General features: G+C 48.6%; 2 protein-coding genes and 1 long non-coding RNA gene across 3 annotated transcripts in view; 2 read left to right on the top strand and 1 right to left on the bottom strand.

The window, feature by feature from the left end:
• Window positions 1–16,670, top strand: part of vapal (VAMP (vesicle-associated membrane protein)-associated protein A, like) — a 190,174-nt gene that overhangs the window by 77,890 nt on the left and 95,614 nt on the right. The window lies entirely within an intron of this gene.
• LOC130554404 (uncharacterized) lies at window positions 12,704–14,885 on the bottom strand. The gene is made up of 3 exons (XR_008962977.1): window positions 14,800–14,885; window positions 14,347–14,521; window positions 12,704–13,141 (listed from the first exon to the last, which is right to left on the bottom strand). It is a non-coding gene; the product is annotated as an uncharacterized LOC130554404 (long non-coding RNA).
• LOC130554401 (IQ motif and SEC7 domain-containing protein 1-like) overlaps window positions 15,660–16,670 on the top strand; it is a gene marked incomplete at its 3' end in the record, with an annotated part of 91,324 nt that continues 90,313 nt past the window's right edge. Inside the window, exon 1 of the mRNA XM_057334026.1 lies at window positions 15,660–16,129. Coding sequence (XP_057190009.1) covers window positions 15,903–16,129 — 227 coding nt within the window. The remainder of the gene's footprint in view (window positions 16,130–16,670) is intronic.

Genomic DNA, 16,670 nt, shown 5'->3' with positions numbered 1-16,670 from the left:
AGCAGTTCTGTGTCTATGATGGACCAGTCTATTCTCGAGTTAAAGAGAGCGATTAGGGAGGCAGATTTTGCTGAGAAGGAATTATGGTATTCGTAGAATAGTGTACCCCCGTAACGTTGATTGAAGTCTGCCATTATTGCTAAATAGAGATCTAGTTCTTCCCTCCTGTCTGGAAATACTTGACACAGAATGTCTCTGTAAACGCTGAAAGCGATTACGAATTCGCCGAATGACAGGTTGCGTTGCAGTCTAGGATCGGAAGTTTTTAGAAAGACTGCCACGTCACCGCAGTCAACCATTTTCCTGTCGGCTGCAGGCGAAGGGAGTAGAATTGTAGCCAAATTAATGTCCTTACCTTGGATGATGTTATTTCTTAGGAGAGGGGACACTGTGGCTGCTGCATGTGAGACAAATCGCCTACCGAAAGCTTGCGCTGGGACGGCAGTGGCGAGGGTGAATTGATGCGTCGTGAGTGGAGCGGAGGCGTCTTGGAAAGGTGTCTGGATTATATTAGTAGCTGCTGCAGGAGTGGATCTTGAAGGCACGCTCAGCGGATCACTTAATCCGAGGGGAGGAAGGAGACCTGTCAAGGATCCGGAGCTCGTTTGGATATTACATCCTGAGTTGTTCAGGGTGTTTTTGAAGTTCGCCATTTTTGATTGGAGGCCTTTAACTGTATCTGAGAGATTTTGTACGACCTGTATTAGCTGATCGTTTGCGTTGCTGGTTGCGTGTGGAGGAGAGGGGATCCGTGTAGTCTGCGTGCCTCTTTTGGCTGGGCGAGGTGAAGAGGATTTCTCGGTCTGCTTCCTACCAGCTTGTTTTGGATGGGCTGGTGGCGCTGAAGTTGTTGTAGTAGCGTCTGCGATAGCGGGAGGGTTACCCAGCGTGTTGGAGGCCAAGAGGAGCAGATCATCTTTGGAAAGACCTGGATTAGCTGGAATACCTGCGGCCTCGAGTGTTCTGGTGATGTCTCCTGATGACCACTGTGCCCATGGAGAATCACGGCATTGGATCCTAGAGCTATGCCTCACGTTGATAGGAGACGGGGGGATGAATTTTTCGTCAGAATCTGTATACTCACAGATAAGGTTAGCTTTCTGTGACATCTTTTTAGTCTGCTGTTTCGCTGCGAACTGAATATCTGCTGCTTCAACTGCAAACGCAAACAGAGGGTATGTGGTGATCTTATATATTGCAGTGTTAGCAGTAGCGGTTTTTGGCACGGGCGAACCGGGCAGCCGCCCGGGCTGCATTTTTCATGATACATGAGGGGCAGCACGAGCAGTTAAAAAAAATATATGAATCCTCTGCGCCGCCACTGCGAAGCGGTTTTCTATTATCAATCATTTCACTGTGTGGGGAATTGGCGCCCCTGCTTGCTGAGGTGCCGTGCACAGAAGCTGTGTGAAATGGCTAATAAAAATAGGTAATACAAAACGACTATGTGGTTACCATTACTGTGCGTTCAGACCGCCACCATCGAGAGCGTCAAAAATCTCTCTGGCCGCCCTGCCAACAACGCTGTAGAAAGAGTCTTGGGCACGCTGACGATCTGACGTAGATCGAAATCTTATCTTGTATTTAAAGGGGCCGCAAAGCAAACAAGCTTGTTGATCTTGTGCAGACTGACCACAAGAAATTGATCGGTGGAAAGAACTTTATTGTAGTTACACGTTTGCTAACGAAATATTTCTGCAGCAGTAACACTGTTTTGCATGCTCTGGCACTCAAGTTAGCATGAAATTCCCGCTTATTTACAGAAAATGTATAACGTTAATGCACATCATCAGCAACTCACCAGGAAAACAAACAATCTCAGACACCTTGGTCCGTGCATCATTTTTTATTTATGTCCCTGTACGCAAACAAGCGCGTCGTATAGGATTTGGGAAACCCACCACAGCAATTATAAACTTCTCCATTTTGCTTGGGAACTAATGTGGTCGGAGCCAAAGTTTTCAGGGCTGCTTTCTCTGGAATCACCTCAAGCGATGGACTTCTACATTCCGATTGGTTGCCGCCGAACCGCGTCATAGCTCATTACCATAAAGTTGACCTGATTTCAACTCTCCTTGACGTCCTCAACGGCCAAGACGCGCCGCACCTTGCTGCCGGCTCACATTGAAAATGAATGACTTCCGACTTTGACGCTATCGACAGCGGCGGTCTGAACACACAATTAGTGTGTTTTCACGACGCGTCATCAATCAATACTGCGTGAGTGAAGTTCAGAGTAGAAAATAATTAATTAAACTGCACGTGATGTTACAGCACATGGCTATAGCGATTCTGGGATGTGATCGACGTGCATTAAAGAGCTTTATTTTCAAAGTTATTTCTAAAAGAAGAATACATTTTTCTCCAGCAAAATCTGCGATTTCCATTAAGTTCAATAGCAGTGACTTCCGGATTGATGACGCGTCGTGAAAACACTATTGGTTTAGTCTTTAACTTCTGGTTGTGTTGGGGGGATGGGAAATCTGTTCATTGTCGAGTGCCAAATAAACACAGAGATGGACAGGAAAAGGTCAAAGCCATCAGATGCCTTAAAAGAAAATAAGAAGAGATGAAACGATGAAACGAGCAAAAGATAAAGGTATGCAACTTATGTTCTCTCTGTATGATTATTACGGTATCCATGTCATGAATGAAGGGCTAGTGTTGATTGCTGGGTATAACTCTTAAGTTTGTGTTTATTTTTGGCACATTTATGTATGTAGTGTATATTATTTAAAGTTCTGATAACTTACACTGTCATATATTGTGCAGAATTGTGTTCATTGTCTTTTGGCAATGTTGGAGGTGGAGATTGTGCACCTTAAAAAGTGTGTTCCCTTTCTGTCGGTCTCTCAATATTGTGTCGAACTGACAGAATGGGGTTTGTCTTGAGAACCTATCATCTTCTGAGTATTTAGAAAAGGCAAATGAAAATTGGCGAATGAAATTTGCATGCCGGACTCCTCCACGGATGTCCGGGTATAAGAGGGAAGCCAGCGTGCTCATTCATTCACCTTTTGTTCTTCAGAGCCTACGCATCTGATGAGCTTCTCTACGATCTTTGGTGATCATTTTTCTGCTGGAATCTTCGACGTGGTACAGCGGACGATCCCTTCCTGCAGTTCCGGAGGTGTTCGAGCAAATTTCCTTTCTAAAAGAGCAAATTTCTCCAGGGTGGCTTGTCCCGCTGTTCTCATGGGTGCAACACACTCATCCGAGGAGGGGGACGGACACGATGCCTGCTTCCAGTACGCTGGGGCAGATGTTGTGGATACGTCCTGCCCGCACTGCGGGCGGTGACGATTCAGACGTTGCGTCACAGGTGGCTGTGTTCCCACGGGACTCAGCCACCACCTCGTTTGCTCCCCGTTCCGTGGCGGCAGGACTACAGCCCTGCCGTCCGCTACAGCAAGCAGCGAGGGTGATATGAGGATTTCTGTGAGTGATAATCCGCCAGCCACTGGCTCACGGACTGTTCGCACCTCGTCTCGCTCGTCTGACCGTTCCCCAGGAGATGGTCCCACCGTCTTATTCCTCAATTACGTATTCGGACACGATGCGTGATGATGAGATGTCTCTTGCAGCATCGGGGGGTGACGTACTGCCATCCGACTCCGACGATTCCTCGGGCTCCCTCCCTCTGGGGGTCGAGCCCAGGAAGAAGCGGACTTCGAAATGTCAGCCATGCTTTCCCGGGCCGCCATGAGTGTTGGATTGCAGTGCCCGCACTGCCTCTCCTGGTGCTCGCGGCTGGCTACATGGCGCCTCGGGTTTGAGCGCCCCCAGTGCCGTGTTTACCGGAAGTGCATGAGGAACTTAGTAAGACCTGGAACGCCCCCTTTCCGGCACGTTTCACGTCAAACAAAGTTCTGTCACCCTCTCTTCCCTCGAGGTTGAGACAGCTAGAGGATACGTCGATGTCTCCCAGGTGGAGTATGCCGCCGTGATGCACTCGTGCTCGTAGGCGGCGGCCACCTGGGGGGGGGCTCGACCTAGACTCCCGTCCAAAGCATGTGGGGTCTCGGCATCTCTGGTGTCGAGAGCTTACATCGCGGCAGACCAAGCTGCCTCCTCTCTCCACGCTATGGCTCCTGCCAGGCCAGGGCATTGAGAGAGCTCCATGAGGGTAAGACCGACCCAGCGCTTATGCAGGAACTCCGCGCCACCACCGACCTCGCTCTACGGGTGACCAAGGTGACCACGTGGGCCCTGGGTCGGACGAAGTCCACACTTGTGGTCCATGAGAAACTCCTCTGGCCGAACCTTGTGCAGATGAGTAACGTCGAGAAGGTCCGCTTTCTCGACGCACCCGTCTCGCAAGGGGGGGCTGGTTGGTGTTACTGTCGATCCACAGTTCTCGACAGTAAAGAAGCAGTCCTCTGAGCCGCGACTCGGCCGCCTCGGCCGTCGAGTCCCGTGCACCGTCTGCTTCCCAGCAGCCCTGGTCCTCTTCGACGCCCTCCAGCTCTGGCGCCCCCCACTCAGGCGGGCCCCCCTGGAGGAGACAGCGAAGAGGAGACCATCGCCCCATCAGCAGCCGCGGCGAAGCGGCCCTCATGGGAAGACCTCAGGGGGATCGAGGCTACCATTCGGCCCGACACCAGCCACATCACTGGGAAATCGGATAGGGACGGATCCTGCCCCTTCTCTCCATCTGCTGGCCCCCTCCGGGGGGCTAGCACCCACTTACTCTCAAAAAAGAGAGTTTCCTCTCTCTCTGGGTTATCACAGCCGCTCCCACCCTCTGCACGATGGTGAACGGCAAACTCGACGTTGCGTCATGGTGAAGCGCAATGTTGAGTGTAAACACCAGCCCTCAGCACTCTCAGTCAGACAGTGCGTTGAGCTGCGCAGTCGCCAGGCAGGAAAAACAGCAGAGCCGATCTCCTCCCCGGGGGACCTCCCCCGGCAAGGAATCCGTACTGCTAGCCATTGAACCACCCCCCGGGGGATGATGAAAAAGATCGTACCTTTAGTCCCCGTCTCATTTCTGGGAGCCTGTCTGGCTTCCCAGGCTGTCAGGCTGGCTAGGGAAGACGATCCGTCTTGGCTACGCGATCCAGTCGCCTCACGCCCGCCAAGTTTCAGGGCATCCGATATACCTCAGTCAGAGGCCAGGATGTTCCCATACTTTGGGCCGAGGTCGCCACCCTTCTGGTGAAGGGAGTGATCGAGCCCATCTCACCAGCCGAGATGATCAACGGGTTTTACAGCCTGTACTTCATTGTCCCCTAGAAAGGCGGGGGGTTGCGCCCTATCTTGGGTCTGTGTGTTCTGAACAGGTACCTACACAATAGATGCCTTTCAGGTTGATCACGCAGAAGCGCATCCTGACGTCCGTCAGGTGTCAGGACTGGTTCATGGCAATCGACCTGAAGGACGCGTACTTCATGTCTCGATCCTCCCTCGACTTCGGCCGTTTCGACGGTTCGCGTTCGAGGGACGGGCATATCAGTACAGGGTCCTCCCCTTCGGTCTGTCCCTGTCTCCACGAGTCTTTACAAAGGTCGTGGAAGCCGCCCTCCTTCCCCTTAGGGAAGGAGGTGTGCAGGTACTAAACTATCTCGACGACTGGCTCAGTTTGGCGCACTCTCGAGATCTGTTGTGTACACACAGGGACCTGGTGCTCCGGCACCTAGATCGGTGGGGCTACAGGTCAACTGAGAAGAGCAAGCTCTCCCCGGTGCAGAGCGTCCTCTTTCTCGGTATGGAACTCGACTCTGTCCTCATGAGCAGCCCCGCTCACCCCCCGTGGGGGGCGCGAGACCTGCAACGAGGAAGCCCTCACCCACGCGGCCTCCCAGAGGCAGTGCGACTGATGCGCCCGATCAGTGTTGAACTGCCTGAAGCTCTCAGACAGTCAGCGGTCCCCCTGAAACAATTTCAGAGGCTTCTGGGACACATGGCATCCTTGGCGGGGGTGGTCCCCCTCGGGTCGATGCACATACGACCGATCCAACACTGGCTACAGAGTCAAGTTCCTTGGAGAGTGGCTCACCAGCAGCACGCATATGGTCATCACGCTTTTCTGCCGACACACCCTAACCCCCTGGTCTCTATGACCTTCTTGCGGACAGGGGTCCCCTTTGGGATGCCTCCCTGCAGGGTTGGGGTGCCGTGTGCAACGGGCAAGCAGTGTCGGGGCGGTGGACGGGCCCCGCCTGCATTGGCATTTCAACTGCCTAGAGTTGTTGCTTGTGCTACTTGCATTGAGGAGGCTACTACCTCTCGTGCAGGGCAATTCACGTGCTGGTCCGGTCGGACAGCACAGCTGCTGTGGCGTATATCATTCGCTCACAGCAGCTAACATGACTCGCCCGGCGCTTCCTCCTCTGGAGTCAGCAGGTGATCAGTTCCCTGCGAGTCACACACATCCCAGGCATCCTGAACCAGACAGCCGATGCGCTCTCTCGTCAGTCGACACCTCGCGGAGAGTGGCGACTCCATCCCCGCGCAGCCGGCTCATTTGGGAGTGGTTCGGCCAGGCACAGGTGGTCCTGTTACCTCCCCGGACTCCACCCATTGTCCGCTTTGGTACTCCCTGTCCGAGGCAACCCTTGGCACGGATGCCCTTGCGCACAGCTGGCCGCGGGACAAGCGGAAGTACGCTTCCCCCCAGTGAGCCTCAGGGCACAGGTCCTGTGCAAGGCCAGGGAAGAGGAGCATCAAGTGGTACTAGTTACGCCCCTTTTGGCCTAACCAGGACTTGGTTCTCGGAGCTAAGGCTCTGACAACAAAACCCCCCTGGCCGCTCCCCCTGGCGAACTGCTTCCCCAGGGGAAGGGGCACGTTACGGCATCCCAGGCAAAACATGGTCTCCATGTCTGGACGGGACGAGGAGATCCTGAGTGACCCACCCCCGGTCTGGTTGGAACGTCACTCAGGCTAGGGCTTCGGCCACTGGGCGGCTATACGCCCATAGGTGGCGCCTCTTCTCGTCCTGGGGCTCTTCTCAGCGAGAAGACCCGAGGAGTTGCTCGGTCGGGTACGAGCTGTCCCTTCCTCAAGAGAGACTGGGGAATAACCTCTCCCCCTCCACACTGGGAATGTATGTAGACGCTACGGCCGCTCATCATGACCCAAGTGCTGGGTAGCCTCTGGGACAGCACGACCTGGTCATTAGGTTCCTAAGGGGTGCGAGAGGGTGACCACCTTATCCGCGATCCGTACCCTCTTGCGACCTAGGTGGCGGGCCTCAAGAGGCCACGCCCCCTTCGAGCCTCTCCGGGTTGCTGCTCTTTCTCAGTCTTGATAAAGACGGCTTTCCGCATGGCGCTCACCTCCAAGAGGGTAGGGGATCTGCAAGCACCCTCCGTGTCCACAGATTGCCTAGAACTCGGGACGGGATTCTCACGTTATCTTGAGACCCCTCCCCGGCTACGTGCCCAAAGTTCCCACCACTCTCCCGAGAGACCAGGTGGTGAACCTGCAGGCGCTCCCCACCGGGGAGGAAGACCTAACCTATCCGTGTTGTGTCCAGCACGGCGCCTCTACTTGGACCGCGCGCAGAGCCCAGAAGCTCTGAGCAGCTCTTTGTCTGTTTCAGAGGTCAGCAGAAGGGAGGGCTGTCTCCAAACAGAGGCTGGCGCACTGGATCGTGGATGCCCTCGTTAGGGCATACTGATCTCATTTCGCCCCTGCCCGTTGGGAGTGAGGCACACCCCTCATGGGCACTGGCTCAGGGCGCCTCTCTGGCAGACATCTGCAGAGCTGCGGGTTGGGCTATGCCCAACAACTCTGTGAGGTTCTAATACCTACGCACGGAACCGGTGTCAGCCCACATCCTGGCATGCCGTAGGACCGTCAGCCGGTAAGGCGTACGCCTGCGAAAGCCCTTCCCCCTTCCTTAGAGGGATCAGCGGCTATTACGCCTCCCCTCTTTCCCCCACTGTGTAAAGAACAGGCATTCCATCCATCACTAAGCACCCTTCCAGGGGACAGGCTGAGCAGAGCAGCCCTGCCCCCTTAGGCCGGGGAACAGATGAGTTATCTCCCAGATGGCTTTAACCGGACCTAGTGCTCCAGATGTGGTAACCCCCCCTCTGTGGGCTGTTCCGTCTGATGTATCCTCATGAATGGTTCCCACCTTGGCAACCCATGACCTCCCCAGGTGGACTCCCACCTTGCGGTTAACTCCTGCAGTCCGCACATCCTTCCCATGAGTTCTCCCCTGATGGTGAGACCATGTGGTGTCTCCACTAATTCCTCCCTACGGTAGGTAGTGGCCTCTGCAGCGTTTTTCCCCCAGGGGGAATAATGCTTACCAGTGCCCGTACGGCGCCGGGGCGGCTTCTCGCCATTTAGAGAACTAGGCTCCGCGTGACGCGCTGACAGGGGCTTCCCAACTTTGTGTAAAGCTCTGGGTCCCTTCCTCTCCACTGGAGTCATAATTTCGCGTTAGCGTGTCGTCTTGACCGCCCAGGCCAGTCAACGTCGCTCCGCAGAGATTGTGACGCGCTCAGTGCTGTGGCGTTCCATAGGAACCCCATTCTGTCGGTTCGACACAACGTCGCGAGACCACAGAAGAACGTCTTGGTTACGGATGTAACCTCGGTTCCCTGATGGAGGGAACGAGACGTTGTGTCCTTCATGCCACAACACTGGCCGCCCACCCCAGCGGTCAGGGGAGGATGCTTTAGGCTCCTCAGACCAAAGGTGAATGAATGAGCACGCCGGCTTCCCTCTTATACCCGGATATCCGGGGAGGAGCCCGGCATGCAAAATTAATTCGCCAATTTTCATTGGCCTTTTCTAAATACTCAGAAGATGATAGGTTCTCAAGACAAACCCCATTCTGTCGGTTCGACACAACGTCTCGTTCCCTCCATCAGGGAACCGAGGTTACATCCATAACCAAGACGTTTGCTTGGATGCAATTAAATTCCTCCGAATATACTTTCTGCTGCACACTTCTGATAATTTCTCTTTCTGCTCTTTCCAGAGAATCCACAGAAATACAGTTTTTGCAGGTGTGCCAACCAGCACATCCTCCAACTTCTGTTGGCTGGGCAAAACAGTAGGCAATGTGACTTAGACGAGCTACAGCCCTTACTGCAGACTTCCATCTAGAAAAACGTTCCCATCGGTTTGAGCTCAGGTTGTTTTCAGAGACACTTGTGGACAAAGTTTTCACCTCAGGTCGAAGTTCTTTGTCATCACCTGGATGAACAAGCTCAATGCTGACTTCCTCTTTTGAAGCCCAAGACAGTTCACCATGAATAAAAGGAGGTCCTCTCAACCATGCAGTAGTGAGGAGCTTGGAAGCTGGAACAGAGCGTGATCCATGATCAGCTGGGTTTTCGCGTGATCCATGATCAACTAGGTTTGGCATTATGTGATGACACATAATGCCACTGCTCAGGTTTTGTGAACTGCTTGATTCTTTGCACTCTGTTATTTACGTAGATGTAGAAGCATCGAGACTGGTTGTGAATATAACCCAAAACAACTTTGCTGTCAGTATAGAAGCTAATTGAATTGAATTCCAATTCTATTTCTTCACTTATGACTTCTGCCATCTCTACAGCCATTACCACTGCACACAGCTCCAGTATCTGAATAGCAAGATCAGGCCGCGGGGCCAGTCTCGACTTCCCTAGCACAAACCCCACTTCCCTAAGCCCATCTCTGGAAATGACTCGGAGATATGCGACTGCAGAAATACCTTTGAATGAAGCATCTGAAAAGACACATAGGTCCACACTCTGAGCTTCAGAGAGAGACATTGTTGAGTATGTGCGGGGTACACAAATGTCAGACAGATTATGCAAATGATCAGGTAGATCATCTACAAACAGATTGAGATTCTGAAGGTCTTTGGCTCGATCTTCCATTGGAAATGCATCCAACACCTCAGCTTTATTTGAGGCCACTTTGTTGAGTTTAAGGTTTGAAGCAGCAAACATCCTCTGTGTTCTTGTGAGGATGTCAATTGCTTCCTCGACAGTTGGGAAAGACCTCAGGGCATCGTCCATGTAAAAGTCCCTTTCTACAAAGTGGCGCACATCTGTGCCGAATTCAGCCTTTCCCTCTTGTGCCACTTTACGAAGCCCAAAAATGGCCACTGTCGGTGAGGGGCTGTTTCCAAACACATGAACCCTCATCCGGTAATCAACAACCTCTTTAGCTAGATCATTGTCTTTATACCAGATGAAACAAAGAACATCTCTACAGTCCTCACGCACAAGGAAGCAGTGGAACATCTGCTGGATATCTGCTGTAATTGCTACAGGCTCCTTCCTAAACCTTAAAAGAACACCTAGCAGACTGTTGTTCATGTCCAGCCCAGTAAGCAGCACATCATTAAGTGAGACACCATTAAACTTGGCACTGGAGTCAAAAACCACATGTATCTGGTTGTGTTTCTGAGGGTGGTACACTCCAAAGAATGACAGATACCAATACTCTACTGAAGGAGCAAGCTCTGCGTGGTGGCTCTCTAGTATTTTCTGCATGAATTCCATGAAGTGAGCTTTCATTTCTGGACGTTTCTCAAGTGTGCCTTTTAGGAAAAGGAAGTGGGGCCACCCAGCTGTTTGTAGAATCGTGGAAGAATTCATTCTCCATGGTCCTGAGAAACTTGACGTCTTTTACAGATGGAGCAAGTTTATTGTCGCTAACGGACTGACAAAACATTGTTCGACCTATGTCTTCTTTGCTAGCCTCTCTCAGGTTATATTGATTACTTCCAACGAAGAGGCATAGCAAAGGAGATGTGAACTTTTCCTTTACTGACACGTAGCTTTCACATGGAGGGAAATTACTTGGTCTGCCACTTTCAAGAATATACGTTTTCATACTAGTCACCTGTGAAGGCCGATGAGCTTTCCCTAGACACACGTCACCGATAATCACCTAGCCCAGGTCCAGCTTTTTGGCAAATGCTACATCATGTGTCCCAGGGACCTGTCTCCGGACCTTGTGCACCCTTAACAATTCTCTACCAATCAGCAGCAAGATTTCAGCATTTTCATCAAGAGATGGTATTTCGTGAGCAATGGACCTAAGGTGATGGTGACACGCTGCTACAGCTGGCATTGGGATCTCATCCTTATTGTCTGGAATCCCATTACATTCCAGCGGTGTAGGTAAGGAAAGACTCAAAGTACCATCAACAGGCTCTGTTGTGTAACCAACAGCTCGTCTGCCAGCAGTTTCAGTTACTCCAGAACAAGTCTTGAGCGTAAAGGGAACTGTAGGGCCTTGAATGTTAAACATGTCAAAGAACTCTGATCGCGCAAGCGACCTATTACTTTGGTCATCTAGCATGGCGTACATTCTTCTATATTTGCTGGGCTTACCATTTGGCTATACATTAACTAAACATATTTTTGAGCAAGATTTCCCTTTTAAGCCGCCACCACATACCTCTGTGCATTTGGGTGAAACCTCAGAGTGAGATGAGTGAGATGGGCCAAGGGAGGGCTTGGAAAGCCATGGTGCTTGACCCGGATGAAGGGCTGAAGGGTGTTTGTCGCTTCGGCATTCAGAACACTGTACAATTGCCTTACAGTGCCGAGCTACATGCGTGTTTGATGCACAGCATTTGAAACAGATATTGTGTGCCGTCAGTATTCTTTTGCGCTCCCCAATTGCCATTTCTCTAAAGCCTCTGTGCCTTTGAAGAGGGTGGGGTTTGCGGTAGACAGGGCATTGCTTATCTGGATCTTCAGCAATGGGGTTAGACTGAGGAGTAATTGCGACATCAGTTTTTTGCACAGAGATGCTTTACGAGCATGGCTTTGAGTCTCACTGAACTTGTCCCTTTTATATACTGGCAAAGAGAACGATGTGATATTAAAACTGGGGTCGTTGCAAGCTTTAGCTTGTCTGCACAAAAACTCTGCAAAGAGGAGAAGGGCAGAAAGGCAACTCTGTGTTCCTGCTTATAGTGAGAGCCTTCCATCATCCATCTCTCTTGGAGTCCATATGGAAGCTTCTCTACTATGGGGTTCACTCCCCTTGCCGTATAAAGATATGACAGCCCCGGCAGGTATACTTCTTGCTTTGCAAAATCGATTTCAGGGAGCAAATCACTTAATTCCATAAGCCTTTTGTGTTCTTTGGGAGCGATTTTGGGAAATCTTTCCAGTTTTGCAAACAGAGTTCCCTCTATGGCTTCTGGTGACCCGTACATTTCTTCTAGCCTCTACCATATTAAATCTAGCCCATAAGCGGGGTTCCTCACATTTACTCAACTCAACTCAACTTTATTTATATAGCGCTTTTTACAATTTTCATTGTTACGAAGCAGCTGTACATAAGACATATTGACTATAAGCAAAACAATTAAAGTTGTACCTGCAAAAACAAGAAAAAGTTGAAAACACAGAAGACAGACATACCCACATACAAAACACTCCACACACACAATATGCACATGTACTAACACACATAGACATAGACACACACACACGGACGCGCACGCACACACACACACACACACACACACACACACACACACACACACGTACACAGACAAGTACGTGCACATACACAGACACGCACGCACACACACGCTCAGTGAGAGCACACATTTAAGATAAAGGAGAGAGAAGCACAGGTCAAATATAACAGACTATAAATTCCTATATGCAATATTAATTAAGTAAAACTTTAAAATTCTAAAGCAGCGCCCCCCCCCCCCGGCCAGGCAAATAGTGCAAAAAACAGTATCCAAACGAAACGGTGGCGAGGAACCCAAAACTCTAATCGAGAAAAAAAACCTCAGGAGAACCCAGGCCCAACCAGGGGATTCCAGTTCCCCTCTGGCAAAAGCTGCTGCCTCTGCACAAGCTCCAGAGAGCTTGCACAACAAGGCTAAGTAAAATAAATAAACTTACTAATAAGGTAAATTATAGTTTAAGATTATCATTAATAATCTAATAGCATTTGAAATTTTGTGGTGAAGACGTGTCAGGTGACCATGTCCTTCTTTATCCAGCTCTATCATCTCAGCTCTTGTCAGGTCGCCGCTTCCCATTCTCCGCTCTACCATTGGGTCAGGCCATGAAGACGTGTCAGGTGATCGCGTTCTTCTTTATCCAGCTTTATCATCTCAGCTTTTGTCAGGTCGCCGCTTCCCATTCTCCGCTCTACTATCAGATCAAGCCATGAACTGCATCCTGCTCGCTGTGGTAACCTTGGAACAATGAGACAAGACTGGCTGAGAGTAGAGTACTGTTCTGCACTCTTTGATGCAACAAGTACATCAGTTGTGTTTTTGGTTCCGGTTGATCTAACTAATGCAGCCTAAACCCTCAGAGGATTTATATTATGGAAGTGTAGTGTATGCAAGATTAAAGAGATGCATCTTTAGTCTAGATTTAAACTGACAGAGTGTGTCTGCCTCCCGGACAGTGCAGGGAAGACTATTCCAAAGTTTAGGTGCTAGATAGGAAAAGGATCTACCACCTGCACATGATTTACTGAATTAATACGGCGAGCATGCTGTGCTGACTCTGGACCTAGCCATTTATATAGGAGATCCGTCTCCTCCCCTGCTGTAAGATCCAATGCTTCAACGGCACTAAGGAATGATGATTTCCATGCTAGATAATTTTCTGGTCTATCATTGAATCTTGTAAAGCCTGATGACACCAGTTGGCTTCTTGCTAGATATTTCGCCAAATCTGCTGAGGAGTTATCACCAGAACGGATAGGATGACTTCGCTGGGAAGGTACGACATCATTACGTGATGAGTGGTTGAAGGGATTAGGGTGATTAACATGTGTACTATCTGAGGGAACAGTGGGCTTTAGACAGATCTTTGGAGATTACATGTTTTCTTTCCCCTTATCTGCAGATAGGTAAGGTGGCTCTGCTTGTGGCATGCTGGCATCATGTGCATAACTGTCTCTGTGTAGATGCATGCTCCCACTACTAGCACTGTGTTTACTAACATATTCCTGAGTGCGTTGTTGTGTGCTCTGCTCTGGAAGGACATGAGGTTTATGTTCAATTCCGGTCTCTAACTGCTCAACTGCAGCTTCCATTACCACCGCTTTGGCTAGTGCAGCTTCTGCTTCTTTTTCCCTCTCTAATGCATTTAAAGTGGCTTCTAAGCGGGCCTTCTCATTTTCGATTTCTATTTCTTTATTTGAGAATGAAGCTCGAGCCAAAGCAGCCTCAGCTTCCACACGTGCCTTAGCTGCTGCCATACTGACTTGGGAAATGGCAGAGGATCTACTGTAGTGGTTTGATCTTGTTGAATGAGAAGACTTAGCTGAACAGGAGGCAACAGACCGCACTTCTAACTCTGAATGCTCCATATTCATTGACTGCCTTTAAAGTCGCTGATAGATGTGTTGAGCATTGAGGTATCCACCTCAACCAAGGCACCTTACTGTTGTTGTCTTGCTTGCACGCGTCATCACTCACAATCCAGCACAGACATCCACATTCTTCTCGCTAGCTCCCTTTTCACTCAATTATCCAGCAAGTTAAACACCTTCACGCAATAACTCCCGGAATCACGAAGTGATGTTGAGAATGTAACTTTATCACATGAATGGTGTGAAACTGAAAATACAAATACATACAATGATAAGTTGCCTATAACAGTTTACTACATTATGAATAAGCATAACCTGTGCTTATAGTGACTACTCAAACCAGTCAACAAATTCGCTATACTTTCAAAATTATGATATTAAGTTTATAAAATAACAACACATGTGAAAGATGCACTGTATTGGCAAGCGTAAAACAACCATTCTAAATAACAATAAATATGCATCTTTGACTACACAACATGCACTGAACACAATCATAAGTAATGGAAAAACAAGATGACTTACAGGGAATGCCTTATTAATAACTTTGAACGGAGGATGTCTTTAGATTAATGAATGCCCATAACATGAACGTTCTGTCTCTGATTCAGTCTCTTTTTGATGACATCACTAATGATATAGTCTTTTACTGATGAGGTCACGTTCAATTTGCTTGCGATACCTCACATGACCACAAGAGGTCGCTGGGCTACAATATATTAACCTATAATTACAATATATTACAATATATAACCTGGCAATGCCAGGACATAATCACTGTAAGTACACAGTTAACTAACAATTCTTTACTGCTTATTCACACTTATGTATACTGTAGAAAAAAGGATGTTGTTTTACTGTAGGTAAACTATACATTAAGAGTATTTTCCCTTTTTTTTATTACAGGGGAAAGTCAGTGAGTGTTGGTATACCATTAAATGAATTGCTCTGTTTATTTATTGTAGGTATACCATTAAAACACAGAATATGTACACTTTTCTACTATAGGTATACCATTAAAACACAGAAAATAACTGTTTTTTTTAACTAAAAGTTTCTTGTTTTTTAACTGTGGGCACACTGTCAATTAACAGAAAATGTCTGTGTAATAAGCTGCCAGTACTTTTTCCGCTTTTTTACGGAATTTTTTTTTCCAGTGCAGTATCCTATGCAGACAGTCTTATAAATTGATTCACATGTCTGTCAGTTTTAAATAATTTGAATTAGCTACAGAGAGGTACAATATGTTTACGTTCCATCCATACTTACAGACAACCAGTCGACCAATCAAGTGTTTTGTTTATGCATGCGGCGGGTTTATACGACAGCTCGGTTAATTATAATGGAAGCTTTAGTTGTGTGTTGCGATGCAGTGTAAACGTGGTGTTGTAACTGCAGCGTGCTGCGTCACATTTGTAAATGCACGCCGTCGCGCGTCCAGAAGGTCAAATGCCTTCGTACGCATCAGGAACTTCAGAAGTGAAGCGATATTTCACCTTTAATGACGCGAAACTACCGCAAGAGACGTCAGTGTTCCTTATGTAAAGTATGGCTGAGCTCAGGACGCGCTTTGCTCTCTTGTATCACAGTGCGTCAAAAAGGAACATATAAAGGTGCACGAAAAGACTATGGACAGACGGCCCGAGAACCCGACGAAAGCAGTCGGCTATCTTAAGGAGCTGACTAAGATCATAGAGACCCAGCAGGCGCTGCTAGAGCGGCAAAAGACGCGCATCTTTGAGCTGGAGCAGCATGTGTCCGACCTGTGCGCGGAAAACAGCCGCCTTCGATACGAGTACCAGCGGCATCTGCTCACTTGCAGGATGCGTCCCTTCCAGGACACCCCACAACAACAGTAGGAGTTGTCTTCAACTTCATTTATCATAGAAACCATTTTACTGTGGTCTTAGGCTATAGGAACGCTCATTTAGGTATTTATGGTTATAATTAAACCACTGATTTAAAATCTGACTTCATCTGCTTGATGTTGATACTCATCATGTCTACGTGCGGATACGGCATGTCCCCTCATCCATGATCATCATTATGACATGATCACCATTAGAACAACCTCAACGTTTTGTTAGTGTCTAAAAATATTTTAAAATATAACTTTTAAAGGGATCATGTTATGCTTTTTTATTTTAAGGTCCACGTGGGATATTAGATAACAATTTGCACAACAGATTGTTTTTGTAATTGCAATCATAAATTTTGATGATTAGATTTAACATCAAACATTACATTTAAAATGTTTTATTCTTTTCAAAAAGTTTTAACTTTTTTGTAACATTTACAGTACATACATCCAAAATAAGCTAAAAACTGATTCCTGGAATATGTATTCATTATTACGCTACTAACAATAAATCACTACAGATACGATATTTGCTTTG

The sequence above is a fragment of the Triplophysa rosa genome, linkage group LG5, assembly GCF_024868665.1.
Source record: "Triplophysa rosa linkage group LG5, Trosa_1v2, whole genome shotgun sequence".
Lineage (NCBI taxonomy): Eukaryota > Metazoa > Chordata > Actinopteri > Cypriniformes > Nemacheilidae > Triplophysa > Triplophysa rosa.
The sequence above is the reverse complement of the archived record's forward strand: the minus strand, read 5'-3'. Positions and strand labels throughout refer to the sequence as shown.